Source organism: Ochotona princeps, chromosome 22 (genome assembly GCF_030435755.1).
Source record: "Ochotona princeps isolate mOchPri1 chromosome 22, mOchPri1.hap1, whole genome shotgun sequence".
Taxonomy (NCBI): Eukaryota; Metazoa; Chordata; class Mammalia; order Lagomorpha; family Ochotonidae; genus Ochotona; species Ochotona princeps.
Genome location: NC_080853.1, coordinates 17,617,901 through 17,635,192, shown reverse-complemented (window position 1 = coordinate 17,635,192; position 17,292 = coordinate 17,617,901). Strand labels below are relative to the sequence as shown.

At 47.1% G+C, this 17,292-nt stretch overlaps 1 protein-coding gene across 12 annotated transcripts in view; it reads right to left on the bottom strand.

The window, feature by feature from the left end:
- Positions 1–4,952: 4,952 nt before the first annotated feature.
- Positions 4,953–17,292, bottom strand: part of NCOA6 (nuclear receptor coactivator 6) — an 86,992-nt gene continuing 74,652 nt past the window's right edge. For 7 of the 12 annotated variants that reach the window (XM_058679788.1, XM_058679786.1, XM_058679791.1 and 4 more), the window contains 2 exons: positions 9,330–9,478; positions 4,953–5,524 (listed from right to left, as the gene is read on the bottom strand). In XM_058679788.1, the coding sequence (XP_058535771.1) occupies positions 5,481–5,524; positions 9,330–9,478 (193 nt within the window). In that variant the 3' untranslated portion in view covers positions 4,953–5,480. Of the gene's footprint in view, positions 5,525–9,329; positions 9,479–17,292 lie in introns of those variants that run through there. The other 5 variants (XM_058679789.1, XM_058679793.1, XM_058679794.1 and 2 more) reach the window with 5 other exon arrangements.

Here is a 17,292-nt window from a genome sequence, read left to right as displayed (position 1 = left end):
CCAGTGTGCAGCTCGGAGGGGCGGCCGCCACAACTTCGGGCGGGCCCAGTCCCACGACCTCCCTCCTCTGGGTGTGCTAGGTGGGGTGCCAGCCCTTCCTTCCCGGACCCTCTTTATTTCTGCACCCTCGAGCCTCTAATCTGCTTCAGGCCCCCTGCCCCCTTAGCTCCACTTCTCCTTCCTGCCACTCCCATTCCTGCCCTCACCCCCCACCTCCAGCCCTTTCCTTTTCTGGTCCTCATTCCTGCTTTTCCTTCTTGGCCTCTTTCCAGTCCTGGATCTGGCTCATTCCCCACCCTCCCATCCCCAGTAGCTTCCTCCCGAGCAGAGCCCAGCTATGAGGGCTGGGGGAAATCTCCTCTCTTCCTTTGCCCTGGGGGTTTGGGCTCTTTGGAGCTAGCACAGGCAACAGAAGGTCAAGTATGTGGACAAGGACGGTGAGATGTGGGGTCAAGGGTGAAGGCGGAGGGATTCAAGGGAAAGAGGCACCTGGCTGGAGAGGCAGACATGGAGGAACAGGTTGAAGGAGAGACACGTTGAGAAACAAACAGTAGGGGACACTGTAGGAGCTGGTGGCCCTGTGCTGGCTTGGAGAGGCCCTGCCCTGCCTGCAGGCTGAGCCTGGAGCTTACCCCGACACCCCTCTGCTGCTATCCTACTGCTCACAGCTTTCCCCAACATGTACCCCCTGTACCCCCTCCTGCATTCCCCCCACCCCTAGTCTGAAGGGCTTCCAGGGTATTTTGCCACCCTTGCCCTGATGTGCCTCCTCCAGAGCAGAGGCTGGGCAAGGCCCTGCTCTCTTGGCCATCTGTTCACATGCCCACGGTGCTAGAAGTGGCTGAGGAGAGGTGCTGGCCAGAGGGCTTCTGGGCCTGGGGAGGACCAGCACCCCAGGACAAGGAAGCTGAGGGGTGCTGGTGTGGGTGGAGACAGTCCTTCACTAGGCCCCTGGCCTCAGATCTAACCCCCATCTGCTTGGGCGTGGGGACTAAACACTCCTCTAAGAAGGGAGGCTTGGGGCGAGGACCTTCAGGTCCTGCTCATGTCCTCCGGCAAGCCTCTCTTCCTTTCTAGGCTGCTGGGGGAGAATTGCGAGCCTGAGGACTCTCCCCTTCCCTCCTCCAGTTAGTACCTGGAGGTTCCATTGGAGACTCCGGGTGAGGTAGCCTGGCTGGGCGGTGCAGGGAGCGGCCCACGTCCTGGCCATATGCTAAACCTCGGGCTCTGACACCAGCAACAGCCTCTCGGGTTGCCCTGAGTTGCTTCCTGTGCCCTCTTTCTAGCTGTCCTTTTCTAGTGTGTGCTCTTTTCCTGAAACTTTTCAGACTTCCTGTTACATATGAACATAGGTCTAGCCCCGCAGTCCCATTCCTGGTTTCCAGGCCTCACAAGCCGAACTGAGACTTGGAGAAAACTCTTGCATTCCTTTGAGGGCAAAGACAGCTGCCTGCCTGGATCAGACAGCACCGGGCTTTCCTGTTGGGGTGGGGCGTGGGGGTGTGGGGAAGGGAGGAGATGGCTCTGTGGATCCAGGATGGGGACAGGGGAAGCCTTGTGGGGATACCTGCAGAGTATAAGCCAAATGGACAGTAAAAGTAGGTCAGAGACCCCGTGTCAGCCCATAAGGGCTCCAACTGTTGTCCACAAGCCTTCCCTGCTGAAGTGAGTCTTCAGTGAGAGCCTTCTCACTTCTTCCAGCTGTCCCTTGGTCACTGCATAGCCAGCCAGCTTAGGATCTTCAGCACTCTGAGAGCTGAAACTCCAACCCTTCCTGCTTAGACACACTGCCAGCTGGGGCCTAAGCTCGGTCCTAGACAAAGGGCACTTGATACAACTAGTAGAAGGTTCTGCCCTCATCTCTCATTCTGGAGGCTCCTGTAGTTCTAGAACTCTCTAGTCTTCCACCGGCTGGTTGGAAGGATCATACTCTTTTTGTACTTTCCTAGATTCTGTAGCATTTACGTGTGGCCATATTTTAATTGTGTGTAGATTTCTAAGAATCAACACTACTTGGTCTCCTGCTTGTCTGACTCCTGAAGCATCAGGCCTTGTCATACTGTATTGACTGTGTATGTGCCTTTCACCTTGAGCATGCTTCAGGATTTTTTTTTTTTTAACCACAGAACTTGAATACATGAGGGAACCAGAATTCAAAGTCCTATGCAACCTTAGACAGGAGGGGATAAGAGTCTGTCCCTGACTGGGTATTTCCAGAACCCCCAGAGAAGCTGGAATCAGTTGGCGAGTGTTAATATTAATGCTACCAGCACCTTGCCAAAACTGAGCATGTCAGAGACCCTTCGAAAGTGAATCCCATTTACGTTAGAGGGTGACTTCCCCATTGTTCACTGAGTCTGAGTGGTTCCCTCAAGCTGTCACTTTCTAGCCTTTGCCAGTCTAGGCCTAAGAGGGCATCGCGGGTGCATGTGTGTGTGTGTGTATGAGCAGTTTGGAGTATGCTTGCTCCCCAACCCCTGGATGACTCCCCTGTTCTGACCCTGATGTCTTAGGGGCAGCAAGGACCCTGCCAGAGTCCTTGGATGCTTCCCCAGCTCCATGTGGGCTTTACAGGCAGGGACTGAATGCAAACAAACTACGGTCCATTTCTAGTACTTTCCCTTTTGCCCTGCCACCCAGTTCCAAATGGAACCAAGTTGAGTGCATCCCTGTTGGGTGTTTTGTGTTGAGACTGGCTGAGACGAGGAGACTCTGGTTGACCATGTTATTATGTGTCAACAGATTCAAGGGCATGACCACCTTGATCTGGCCCTGTGGCATGCCTGTGTATGTGTGTAACAGGATTCTGATTGTTAGACTGTAAATGTAATGCTGTTCCTATATGGGAGAAGAAAAATTAATATAAAGAAAAACAAATAAAAATCTATTTAAAGCACATTATGCTTTCCACCTGAGTTGAATTCACATTTGTGTAATTTCAAGCACAGCCCTGGCATAAGGTATTTTTACTTAGCTGGCTTTGGTTTTGGCGAGTGCATGATAGAAGGAGGAATAGGTAGATATGATTACTGGGAACACAGCCAATGTGTGAGGTGACTCATAGCTACATGTAGAGGATCCTTAGAATAAGGGACACATAAAGATGGTTAAATCAGAGCATAGAGACAATCACCAACTCACTCTTCTGGTCTCAGGCACTGGATTATGGCAGGGGCAAGGAACCACTGAACAGGAAGGAATGATGGGAACCTCAAAAGTTCATGGGAAAAAAGAAATTGAAGCTATTTTTTTTTTCATGTAAAAAATTTTAAAGTTTTATTTGATAGGCAAAGTAAAAAAGAGAAACAGGAAGAGAGGATCTTTTATGTACTGATTGATTTCTTCTGAAACCACAATGTCCTGTGCTGGGCTAGGGGCTTCATCTAGGTTTCCCATGTGGGTACAGGGGCCCAAGCACTTGTGCCATCTTTCACTGCTTTTCCAGGCACATTAGCAAGGAGCTTGATCAGAACTGGAGCAGCCAGGACACAAATAGGTGGCTTTACCTCATTATACCACAACACTGGTTCTGGTGCAAAAAATTTTTTTTTGAGAATTATGCATTCTTTTTAATAATACTAATTTTCCATGAGCTTTGTGAGGACTCCTTGTATAACTGCTCCAGCCAGCAGAGCCAGTAATGTGGACACGGAGAGGGTCTGGGGATGAAGCACCGACAGGAGACCAGTGATGGTAGAAGTCTCTCCGAAGCCTCCCTTTACTCCCCCAAGCCCTTTAGCCAAACAGTCCCATTAGTCCCATTAGTCCAGGTGCTTTTAGCCACAAGCCCATTTCTTGTTACTGCTCAGTTTAATAAGTACTAATTAACTCCTTAGCCCACAACATAACTTCTAGTCCTTTAAGACACAGCAAAAGACTGAGGCCCCAGACTGAGAAAAGCACTGGAATTCTTGAAGGTTGGGGGAGGACAGGGACAAAAAGATGACCCTGGACTTCATACAAATTTTGAAGAATTGAGGCAGCAATGGGAACGTCCCGGGCATGTTGATGACATGAAGCTCCCTCTGGGAGAAACAGAGTACCCAAAGTGTGGGGTGAACTGGGAATCTCTGCTGGCTGATGCGGAATGGCCTGCTTAATGAAAGGTGCCAACCCAAACACGGCAACAAGACCAAGCAGGAAGGCCGTTCAGCTGAAATGGGCGCTTGCTGCTGGCCAGTCCTGCACATCAGTCTGGGCTCAGCTCCTGGTTGGAGCAGGTGTAAACGCTGATGTCTCGGCGCAATCCGTGATACAGAAGTGGATTCATGACGGGAGAGCAGATGCATCTAAGTTGCTGACAACTGTTTGTTTCTAAAAAGTCCTGGGGACAGGCACGGCGCAATAGCGTAGTGGCTAAAGTCCTCACCTTGAACACACCAGGATCCCATATGGGCGCCGGTTCTAATCCCGGCGGCCCTGCTTCCCATCCAGCTCCCTGCTTGTGGCCTGGGAAAGCAGTCGAGGTTGGCCCAAAGCCTTGGGACCTTGCACCTGCGTGGGAGACCTGGAAGAAACTCCTGATTTCGTATTGACTCAGTTCCAGCCGTTGGGGCAGCTTGGGGAGTGAAACATTGGACAGAAGATCTTTGTCTCTCCTCTCTGTATATCTGCCTTTCTAATAAAAATAAATAATATTTAAAAAAAAATCCTGGAGAACTCTGATCCTCCAGGTTGATTCCATCATTTATAACCAAAAGCAATTTGGCTAAGATGTATCACACAGCCTAGTGTGAGACAGTGTGATATGAACAGGGCTAGTTTCTTCAAAGGGCACATGTGAGTTGTTAACAGATGCGTACATTTTCCTTAGCTTGCTATTGCTAGGGAGAGCATCTCAGGTGTAATGGGACCAGATGGGAGTCAAATTCTCAAAGGCAGCACTGCTCACTAATTTAGGGTCTGAAGAGCATGTTCCCCCAAAAATTCCTTGTCAATAACATACCTTCATGTTCTATGACAATGACATTTATTGAACACATTCAGTATTTCACATTGTACAAATTCTTAGATTCTTTTTATTCACTGGTCCATTTCTACAACAAATACATCCAAAACACTATATAATAAAATTATTTACAACATTTCCAAATGAGAAGATTGCTTTTGCCCCCACTACTGCTAGTCACACACAGTACACTTCCACAGCACAATACATCATTAAGAGACCTAAAAATGCTCACCCTGTACTCTAGGTTGCTTAGGAAATGGGAAAACTAATAACATTTACAATGGTATTAGCTCCTCACAATACATGGCAACAGTTTAGAAAACTTGACCTTCATCTCAAAACACCGAAGGGTTCAACTGCCCTGCTTCCCCCTTTGTACTTTATGAAAACAGGTTGCAGGGACTAGGAAAAGGGCCACATTATTAAAATGATTAACTGTACAGAAATGGATTTTAAAAAGTCACAGCTCAAAGTTGCTCTTTGTAAAATTCACACACATTTACAAGTATCAAGTCGCTGTCCAGCTGGTTCACTTGGATTTTCTTCGCTTGGATTGCACTGCACTGGTTACATCTGTGGAGGGAGAACAGAGACAGGATGAGCTACCGCACTTCCCTATGGCTAGGCCCCAAGTGCGGCCCCGCTGGCTTCTGAATTAGTCAGAGGAGACTCCAAATCAGGCGGCACTGGGAGATGGTGTGCACACTAAGGCCTGGTGACTGCAGAAATGCACAGCCGGTTAGAAAATCGGTAGAATGGGGACAGCCTTTTCAACTGAACATCTGACCTGCAATCTGTGTCACTGGTTCCCATCAATCAACGTAGTGTGGAAGGTAAAATGACATCTGGTACTTCTGGTGAGAAACCAACGAATGATGCCATAAGGGAGTAAACCAGCTGGAAAAGCCAGCCCAAGGAAGAGGAGGGACGAAGAGAGAAAAAGCAAGCACGTGAGCGTATGAGAAACAGAGCTATCTCCATGTACTGGTTCACTGCCAAAATATCCCCCCGCCCCCAGTCACGGCTGAACAGGGCCAAAAGCCAGGAGCCGGGAAGACAATCTCGGGTCTCTCATGTGGGAGGCAGGAATCCAGTTACTTGAAACCTCAACTACTGCCTCCCAGGCTACACACTAGAAGGAAGCTAGAATCAGAAGTAGAGTCAGGGCTCAAACCCAAGTACTCTGATAGGCCACAGCTAAGGGCCTGTTACAAGTCACTTTTTTTTTTAAGATTTATTTTTATTGCAAAGTCAGATATACAGAGAGGAGGAGGGACAGACAGCAAGATCTTCTATCCACTGATTCACTCCCCAAGGGGCCGCAACAACAGCTGGAGCTGAGCCAATCCAAAGCTAGGAGTCCAGAGCCTCTTCCAGGTCTCCCACAGGGGTGCATGGTGCCAGAGCTTTGGGCCATCCTCAACTGCTTTCCTAGGCCACAAGCAGGGAGCTGGATGGGAAGCAGGGCTAGTGGGATTAGAACTGGCACCTATGTGGGATCCTGGAGCATGCAAGGCGAGGATTTTAGCCATTGAGCTGCTGTGCTGGACCCAAGTCACTGCTCTGAAGTGACAAACTCTTTTTGTCATACTATATCAAAGTCATTACTATGGACTTTGGTTAACAGGTGTCAGGTCTATTGAAGCTATAACTGCACCAGGAATGGTAGCAACTCAGGGCAAGCAATGGCCTGGCCTGAACTGGGGGAAGCCTGATGGCTGCACAGGACATGGCAGCCGAGTGATCTCTAATAGGTCACAGTAGTTTCTTCTGTACTATGAAAATTTATATCAATTAACTTAGTCTTACATTTAGGTAACATTTCTCAAAACCTTCACACAAAGTTCTTTTATGGCACAGTATAATGAATAGCTTGAAACTGCTCTCCAAAGACAAACATTTCTTTACAATCTCAAAAATAAATATTTACTTGAAAGGCAGAGTGAGAAAATAAGAGGAGAGAGAAATCCTCATCTAGAGGATTCTGCCTGGGTTGTATACAGCCTGCCTGGAAAGGAAAGAACTCCCTCCTCAGCAGGCTAAGGTAAGGTGGTGTCAGCTTCTTATACCTGACTTGCAGACCTATCTATACCTTATCAGGAAGGGTTCCTCTGAGGCATCGTGACATTCCTGCCAAAAACCAGCTGAGTCCAAAGGTCAGTGCCTTGTTGCACAATACTGGTAAACCAGAAGCCCTAGACTTCACGTTGACACCCCATGGGAACTTAATTGGTTCTCAGCATTCAGGCTGATATCAGGACTTGGCCAAACTGAGCCACTCAAGCTCAATGTATTTCCTTAGATCTGGGCCTTTTCACATGCCACAGCTTTTTGCTTAGAATGTTCTATCCAATCTTCATAGCTTGGTGAATGCCTCCTTCTTTGTCAGATTTCTCCAGAAAGGCTTCTATGAGCTGGCACAAGAACAAGGATCCCAGCTACACACTCTCAGTACCATGTAATTTTATTATCATACATCAAAAACACTGTATTAGAGTTGTCTTTCAGTGTAGTAAAGCCACATGCTGTTTTTTCACTATTACATCCCCAGGCCTGGTACCCATCAAGTACTTAATAAATGGTAGATGGTTATCCATCTAATAATTACTGCTAGCTACTTCTCTGCATCAGGTACCATACCAGATACCAAGGATAAGTGGTGGGAAAAATCAGACATGTTCTCTGCCCAGACAGAGAACAGATGTTAATTACCTACCACACACAAGCACACAGTGCTGTGGGGTTATGAAACAGAAGAAGCTGGTGCTATGGTTTCCCATAGCCATGACTGCTAAGCTAGTGTACACAGGAAAAGTGGACAGTTGAGAAGGTGAGAGGTAGCAAGGGGGAAGAGTATGCCCCATTGCAGCAGCAACAAAGCACAGGTCCTGCGGTGGCAGGGATGTGGACAGCAGGTCTGACCAAGGGGAGATGAGGCTGGGAATGGATGACAAGGGCTGGACCACACAGGCCCTGTGAGCCACGCCGAGGCTTCTAGATGCCAATGCTAGTTACAGCTGCAAATCATCAAAGGATAGCAGTGAAGATAGGAAAAAGATGAGTAGATTTGGGCCACCTGAGACAATACCAGCAACTTTTAGCAATGAATTTGATATGAGGGTGAGGGAGACAGAAGGAGTGGCATGGAGGATTTGCCTAGTGGAATGACAGTGGTGCAATGTACTGTGATGGGAAACGCTGGGATTGGAAATCACAAGTCTGGTTTCAGACATGTTGAATCTGAGGTTCCATTAAGGATGTGTGCATGCAGTGTAAAATACCTGGCCACCCATACTAGAAATACAACTGACAAGTTATCTGTGAAAAACCACAACCAAAGAAGGGGGGCAAGAACGAGGTAAATCAGGGGGGAAATCCAAGTTGAAGAGAAAAGGCGACTAGAAGGCCAACATCTGGTGGCTGCGAAAGATGACTGAGGAGCAGCAGCTGGAGAGGGAGCAGGAAACGACCCGACAGTTCTGGGTTACGGAAGACACAGGAAGGGTTGATTCAAGCAGGTAACAGTCAAAGGAAAGGAGAAAACAAACAGTTTTTTTTTTTTAAGATTTATTTATTTATTTGAAAGGTAGATTCATAGAATAGGGAGCAAGAGAAGGAAGAAGAGAGATTCCATCTTCTGGTTCACTCCCTAAAGGTTTCAAGATTGCAGTGGCCAGGGATGGGCCAGGTTAAAACCAGGAGCCACAAACTCCATTCAGGCATTTCACTTGGGTGGTAGGGCCTGAGCATTTGGGCTATCTTCCACTGCTTTCCTGGAGTATTATCAGGGAAGTGGAGCAGCCAATACTCAAACTGGTGCTCATATGGGATGCTGGCATTGCAGGTGGAACTTTACACAGCTATGCCAGAACACTGGCCCCAGTAAAGTCAAGTTCTTGAGAAGACAGGATCAAAAGCACAGGCCTGGGTTTGAGGAAGGACAGCAGCTGTTATATAGCAGGAACCACTTGTGCAAATGAGTGCAGCTAGTACACCTACGACCTGGTAGCAGGAAGTTGAGTGAGAATTTCTGTGAAGTGAGGGATCTACCAAGAAAAATGGGAGAAAGTAGCAGCCAAATGTTTAAAAAGAAACAGCATGAGAGTTGGACAGTAGGAAAAAGAAACAGAAAGATGGTTGGACCCCTGTGAGGTGAGTAGTCGTCATATGAATTTAAAGTGGATTCTGTTCCTCCAGATGGACTTGTTGCCTTTGTTAATGCACACACAAGACATGGAAGGAACAATGGATGGAGAAGTCCAAGTAACTTAACACATTGAAGGAAGAGAAGCAGAGTTAGAGGACAAAGCCCCTTTGCTGTGATAAGGGCCTGTTGCTCTATCTGACCTACCAATGACACCCATGTCCCTCCACTAACCTTTAGTAGAGCTGGAGGCCGAAGCAGGTCGAGACGATCGCTTACGATGTCCATTTTCCACACTTTCAGAAGTCACAGCTGGCTCTTCAGTTCGAGAGTTTCTCCGGCTTGGGGTTTTGGACTTCTCAACTATCTCTTTGGGCTCACTGCTGATAAAGCAGAGCAACAAAGTTTCCAGGAAGGTGAGTTACATAAAAAGGGGCTTTTTAGATAGGGTCTCATTCATAAGATAGGAGATTAAGAACTGCATGGGCACTCTGGGAAGAGAGAAAAATTTTTACCTTGAGACAATCAGCAGACCTACTACATTACTGAGTTTACACCCGAGTCCAGGTGATGGGTGCTTGGTGCGGGAGCTGGGAGGCTGCTTGGAATACTCATAGCCTGTGTCAAAGTGCTTGCTTCTACTTCCAGCTTCCTGCTAACGTGCATCCCAAAGATTAGCTCAAGTATGTGGATCACTGTCACCCACGTGGGAACTCCATGTGGAGTTCCAGGAGCCTGGCTCAGCCCTGGCTGCTGCAGGCACGTGGGGAGTAAACCAAGAACACAGAAAATCTCTCTCTGCCTTTCAAACAGAACAAAACAGAAATAATTTTTTTTAAAAGTCTATCTAGCTTGTAATGTTAGTAAAAATAAAATACTAAAAGCACAATGCTGATGAACTTATTGAAAAACAGCTAAAAGGCATAAGGAACAGAAGCTCCTAAACTTCTTATTTTCCCAAGGTAATGTTCTCTTTCAAAAATTAAAATATTTTGGATATTGAAATTTTGTTAGAGACATCAAAGATAGGTTTGAAAATTGTTACTGACTCAAAGTAGGATCTATAATCTAGGAAATTACTATAATATAAGGGCATTCACTATTAGCCAGAAAGAATGAATGACATATTGCAAGACACATTATGGGTATGTTTTCATAAAATAATGCTAGGTATATTGATCACCTATTTTTAGAATGAAAAATCCTGTTTTTAGAATTAAAAGACTTAAAAGTGGTAGTATTCAGGTTTTTTTTTTCTTTCCCATAGTAGAGTTGCATCTTTCTCATTTGCTATTTTAAACTATTAATTTTTGAAATGATTTATTTATTTTTATTGGAAAGTCAGAATTACAGAGAGAAGGAGAGACAGAGAAAGATCTTCCATCCACTGGTTCACCCCCCAAGTGGCCGCAACGATGGGAGCCAAGCCGATCCAAAGTCAGGAGCCAGGGGCTTCTTCTGGGTCTCTTACACAGGTGCAGGATCCCAAGGCTTTGGGCCATCCTCCACTGTGTTCCCAGGACACAGGCAGGCAGATGGAAAAGTGGAGCAGCCAGGACACAAACCAGTGCACATATGAGATCCCGGTGTATGCAAGGTGAGGATTCAGCCACTAGGCTATCACACTGGGCTCTTAAACTATTAATTTCAGGAGGATAGAAAGGGGAAAACAAGTGAGAGACAGAGAGAGAGGAGCAGGAGAAAGCTCGCACCCACTGTTTGTCTCCTCTAATGCCCACAACAACTGAGACTACAGCTAGCAGCTGGACCTGCAATCCAGCTCTCCCACAAAAATGGCAGGAAGTGGGCCCAGTATGACAGCCTAGTCGCTAAAGTCCTCGCCTTGCATGCAGCAGGATCTCAGTTCTATTCCCAGCAGCCACACTTCCCATCCAGCTTCCTGCTTGTGGCCTGGGAAGGCAGTCAAGGATGGCCCAAAGCCTTGGGACCCGACACCTGCATGGGAGACCTAGAAGCGGCTCCGGCTCTTGGCTTCGGATCAGCACAGCTCTGGCCTAGGTGGCTGCTTGGGTAGTGAATCAACAGATGGAAGATCTTCCTCTTTTGTCTTTCCTCCTCTCTGTATATCTGACTTTCCAATAAAAAAAATAAATCTTTTAAAAAATGGCTTCTTGCCTGGGACTGGAGCCATCATCACTGTCTCCCAGGGCCTGAGTCAGCAGGTGGCTACAGTCAGGAGGAGAACACAGGGACAAACACATTTTTATATACTTCTGATTCAGTGTGGCTAGTATATACTCAAAGTTTTCCAACAGAGGATAGTTTTGTCTCTTTGGGGCCATTTAACAATGTCTAGAGACATCTGTAATTGTCATGATTGGGGTAGGGGTATTACTGGCATCTTTTGGGTAAAGGCTAGAGATGGCAATAAATGTCCCATAATACAAAAACCAGCTTCCCACAGTGAAGAACAATCCAGTCTGAAATATCCATAATGGTAAGGATGAGAAACTCTGATTCAATAATTTCATTTTTTACGAGACTAAGGGGATGACTTTTTACAGAGCTCTCATTATACAAAGTATATCCAAGTTTTTTATTTATACTGGTATAAATAGAAGAATCCCATGTCTAACAGTATCAGGTAACTAAATCCTGACACATTCATTTGCAGTCATAAACAGGAAAACTCCTGTTTATGGAAAATTATTTAAGGACAAAACTGATACGTTAAATGGGGAAAAACTCACAAATATTATCAATAATGCACTCCCATTATTGGGACGTCAACTGCCTCGTCAGAGGATGGAAAGAAAAACAGGCTGGACAATTCTCCTAGTCAAGCTTTGTAGTGTGATCTTGAGTCTGTGGATGCAGTAAGGTGGACTACGTGAACCACAGGCCTTGGAAAGATTTTCTCAACCCTGGAGCAATGAAATCAACAGCTCTTCAGAGCTATCAAAACAACCCCAGTAACATCCTTGGAACACTGTTCCCCACGTTGGAATTTCTAAGATGACATCAAATGATTGTCCCCCCATCCTTGGGAGCTGATGTAGTTGACAATAAGGAGCATTCCACTCTATTTCCTACCCTGCAGACACAGGAGGAAAAAAAATTGGAAGCATCTGTTCCACCCACCTTCCACCATACCTGACCCTTGGCCACCATAATCAGGGGCCCACCTGGTTGTGCAGCCCTTTCCATTATGTAAACATAAAAATTTAAAAAACCAAAAACATGTCAAATGAGGGCTGGTGTCTGAGTCTTGGTGTTGTACTTCGGATCCAGCTTGTTGCTGTGTGTGGGCCCCTGCCACTCATACGGGAAGCCAAGTGAGATGCTGGGCTCCTGCTCTGGCTTGGCCTAACCCCAGCCATTCCGGTCATTTAGGGAGTGATCCAACAATTGGAAAGTCACCCTCTTTGCCTGTAACTCGGCCTTTAAAATAAATACAAAATAAATATTTTTTTAAAATTTTGGGTTTTTTTAATATTTACTTATTTTTATTGGAAAGCATTATTTACAGACAGATCTTCCACCTGTTTATTCGTTCCCCTAATGGCTGTAATGAGTGGAACTGAGCTGATGTGAAGCCAAGAGCCAGGAGCCAGGAGCCAGGTGCTTCTTCTAGGTTTCCCACATGGGTGCTGGGTCCTAAGGCTTTGGCCCATCCTTTACTGCTTTCCCAGGCCACAAGCAGGGAGCTGGATAGGAAGTAGGGCAACCAGGACATGAAAAGGTGCCTATACGGAATCGGTATTTGAATGGTGAGGATTTAGCCATTGAGTCATCATGCTTGGCCCCCAAAAAATCAATCTATAAAATATGATTAAAATAGAGACAATGAATATTGCTGAGTTACAGGAACTATGGTTTTCTGATGAGCTCTCTGTAATTCTCTGATCTACATTCCAAGTTTTCTTTAAGTGCATCTTTTACTACTTTCATGGTTCACAAATTGCATGTCAAAAATCATTAGAAAAATTAGTCAATTAAATTTGCTTATAAGGCATGGAACTTAAGTAAAAATACTGTAACAAACAGAGTGAAACTAGTTCAGGGCCACTTCCTCTGGAAAATATTCCACGTCTCATTGCTCAAGTGGACTCTCTGCTGTCCCTGGGTTCATGGCCTGCAGCTGGCATTCTGCAGCACCCACCTGACTGTACAACATGTTCTCTTTCAATGCCTGTGCCTTTCACTAGATCATGGGCTCCTTAAGGGCATGAACCATGCCTTGACTATTGACTTTCCCTACCTCTCTGCTTCTACTTCTGTCAGAGGATTCTTTGCCAGTGGCACCATGGCTGGGAATTTGGCTGTGTTATTCACTATCCTGGTTTTATGTACAAAAGCTTCTCCACACCCAACCTCAACCTGAGGTAAGTCAAGGAGAGGTAAAACGAGAGCTGAGGTGGAATTACAAATCAAAGGGATTAACACCTCCTTTCAGAGGTTATGAGAATGGCTTTATGGCAAGGTGCCCAGAAAATGGTCAGATTCTGAAGAAAAGATTCCGAATGGAAGTGCCTCTTTCAAGCTGACAAAATAAAAGCCACAGCAATGCTATCTTTGTGTTTACATGGTTAATGCTCAGGCAGCTCTGGAAACAAATACCACAACTTTGTTTTGGTTTGACTAGCTTCTTTCTCAAGACAGATAGTTGGTGTATGCTTGAGAAATGCAAATGAATTTAAATATCCCATTCCAAATAAAATAAAATAAAATACATAAAGAAGTATAGTTGGAATGGTAATTAATTTGGGATCAGATAAACAGGGTCAAGTCTGAGATGCCATTTATGAGCCATGGTATTTGGCTCTATGCTCCAGATTCTGAACTACAAATCCCCACCTTGTCTCTGTGGTACGCAGATTAAATGTGAGGGCTCTGTAGTCAGAAGGTCTGGGTTCAAATTACAAATTCAGAGTTCAGCCTCAGGGTCTGGGTGCAAAGAGTTTCCAGCACCCAAACCAGGTTGGACTCAATGCTTGGGGTCCTGGCCACAGCCAGTACTGCCACGTGGTAAGCGAGTCCTGGGCTTGCCTAGGCCCAACAGGCTTCTTCCTTCCTGGTGAGTACACTGGGAGGAGATCTCTTGGGAGCAAAGGTGGGCCTTGGCTCCACCCGCCACCACCATGTGGCGGGAAGAACCTAGGGGAGTCCGGCCTCATGGCCTGGGTGCAGAGAGCTGATAGCAGCCTGGTGGCTGCTGGGAGTACCCAAGCCAAGTCAGACCCAATGCTTGGGGCCCTGGCCACAGCCAGCACTGCCACACGATGGGCAAGTCCTGAGTTTTTGGGTGGCAGTGAGCTTGGGGGTCTTGGAGTTGTGGAATTGCTGCCTAGGTACGTCTATGAATGAAGTCACTGTGCGTACTGGTGAGGAATCAATCCTGAGGGACTCCCAATGACAGGGTAACTTTACATGAAGATAAGCAAGGGTACTGAGACCTGGTGGTTTGAAGGGGAGAGACAGGATGATCTGTATGGGTTAAACTGATACACCAGCCTACATGTGAGTCCTTTGTAGTGCTTTTTATCACCAAACAATGCTGACCACCACACTCCAGTCTGTGTGAAAGCTAAGGCTGGGGGCCTGTCTAGGAGGGTAGATTCTAGCACTTGAAAGAATGTCAAATCAGGGGACAGATTACATTAGACAGGACCATGACACTAAACTGCACGTGAGAGAACCAGCTCTGGGGTAGATTTTGTGGGGAATGTATGGGCCCAACCCTGTGGTAATAAAAGTACCACTGGTTAGCTCAAGAGTTGGGGTGGGGATGGGCTGAGCTAGGTATGACCATGGAACCTTCCATCATTCACGGGTACAGGGACCAAGAACAGTCTGGGCAGGTGCAGGCTGCAACATCCTAAAATCCATATGTGTATCCTAAAACAGGGTGCAGGGTAGGCTGGGCCACAACATTCACCATCTCATACAAGGCCAAGATGGAAGGGCAGACTATGCCAGCCGGGCACTGGCCTAATACCCTGCTGGCATCAATGAGATCTGGGTCTGGGAATGGGTCAAATGGGGGAACTTGGGAGACTCTCCTAGTGGGTCATCTCACTGATGATCACATGGTCCAGGCCTGGGGCTCGGGCAAACTGAGCAAAGTAGCTCTGCTGGCTACTGTGTGGGTTGGTTATGGAAGGGGGTGGACCGGGCAGGGCTGAGCAAACCTTAGCTCACCAGCAAGAACAGAATATAGGCTGGAGCACAGATTATGTTAAGCTAGGCTCTTACACCTACCAGTTTGCATGAGCCAGGGATGGGAATAGATTGAGCAGGGCCAGGTTCCATCACCTGCCAGCAAGAATTGGGATGGGGGGCAGGCCAGGTCAGGCCAGGCTACAACATCTAAGGCAAAGGCCAAGACAGGTGAGGAGCTATGTCAAGCTGGGTCAGAGCAACTGACACATGTGCAATCTATGCCTGGGAATAGGCCTGGTTGGGAGCTAAGGGTGCTGGAGTGGGAGCTGCATTCTGGCCTGGATTTGTCCCTGCACTGTCCCTCGGCACAAGTGTGGACCGGGGCTGGGTGCACAGAGCTAGGCTAGACTCCAAAACCAACTGGTGTTCTGGAGGACCAGGTTAGGTGCAGGACAGGCTAGGCTAGGTCTTCGCCCCTACTGAGCCATGTGTGAGCTGTGTCTGGGTGTGGACCAATCTTGGCTGGGCTGAAACATCCAATAGTAAGAACCAGAATGGGTTGAAGGCCAGTCAGGAAAGGCCACTGTTCTGCCAGGAAGGGGGTGGATTTGTAGGGCTAGCCCATGGACCCACTTGTGTGCATGAGATCTGACACTGGGAGAGGTTCTGATGGAGAAGTCAGGACACAATTCCTGCAGGTGAGCTCCAAGAACCACAATAAGGAGCAGACCAGACCAGGCCAGGGAATGGTACCCACTGGCATACATTGGCACAGGATGGAGGTAGACCAGGCTGAACCAGTTCACATCACCCTCGGGCAAATTTGAGCACTAGAGTGTGAGTCAGGCCAGGCTCAGTCACAACACATACCAGTACACATTATGGCTGGGACTGGGTGCCGGCTGGGCTGGGCTAGGCTGTAACCACCACCAGCCTGAGCTGGAATTGGTGTCCAGGCTACAGCACCTACTGGTAAATGCCGAGGCAAGGTGGGCCATGACAGACTGGGCCGCAGCACCCAACCAGCACACGTGAGAACCAGGGAGGGAGCGGGCAAAGCTGCTAGGGGAAATGTGGAGGGCTCCCCCTGCTGGACTCCCACTTTATAGATGTACAATGATTCCTAGGGGTTTCCATGGACCAGGCCTGGCACAATAACCTAGTGGCTAAATCCTCGCCTTGCATATGCTGGGATCCCATATGGACACTGGTTTATGTCTGGCTGTTCCAATTCCCATCCAGTTCCCTGTTTGTGGCCTGGGAAAGCAGTAGCGGAAGACTCAAAACTTTGGGATCCTGCACCAGTGTGGGAGACGTGGAGGAGGCTTCTGACTCCTGGCTTAGGATCGGCTCAGCTCCAGCCACTGCAGCTACTTGAGGAGTTAACCAGCTGATGGAGGATCTTTCTGTCTCTCCTCTCTGTATATCTGCCTTTCCAATAAAAATAAATAAATCTTAAAAAAAAAAAGAGAGTAGCTGAGACTTGAAGTGGCACTCTGCTATCAGATGCAAGCTTCCCTAGCAGTGGGTTAACCCACTATACCACACAGTGGTTCCACAAAAACTATACTTAGGAGGCAGTTGCAGGGACTATTACTAATGACACTGACAATTTCTTCTACGTATTGGACATTCACTATTTACTGTGCTGAGTATTGAGCAGGTTAATCTATTCAGTTTTCAAACAATCATGTAAGGCAGAAACTCAGCTACCAAGTTCTTAACCAAGATTTTATTTTATTTTATTTTAGTTTATTTTAGTTTAGTTTAGTTTAGTTTTGATGGTGTTTACATAGTTGATCAGGGTGGGAAGGACTGAAGGTTAGGGACAAGTGGGTATGATCATTGTTTCCAAATTTTCTATTTCTTCATCCTGTTTCTGGGGGAAGGGAAGATATAGGGGGAGGAGCCATACCCAGCCTCCAAATGCCACAGTACCCAGGGATGGGGAATGGCCACCAATATCTACCAAGGGTCCTGATGTGGCGTACATGCTGAGGGTTCTGTCCAAGTGTTAGCCAAGTTCTTACTAGGAGAAAAGCTCCCTTTGAGGGGGTTAGGACTGACTGCAACC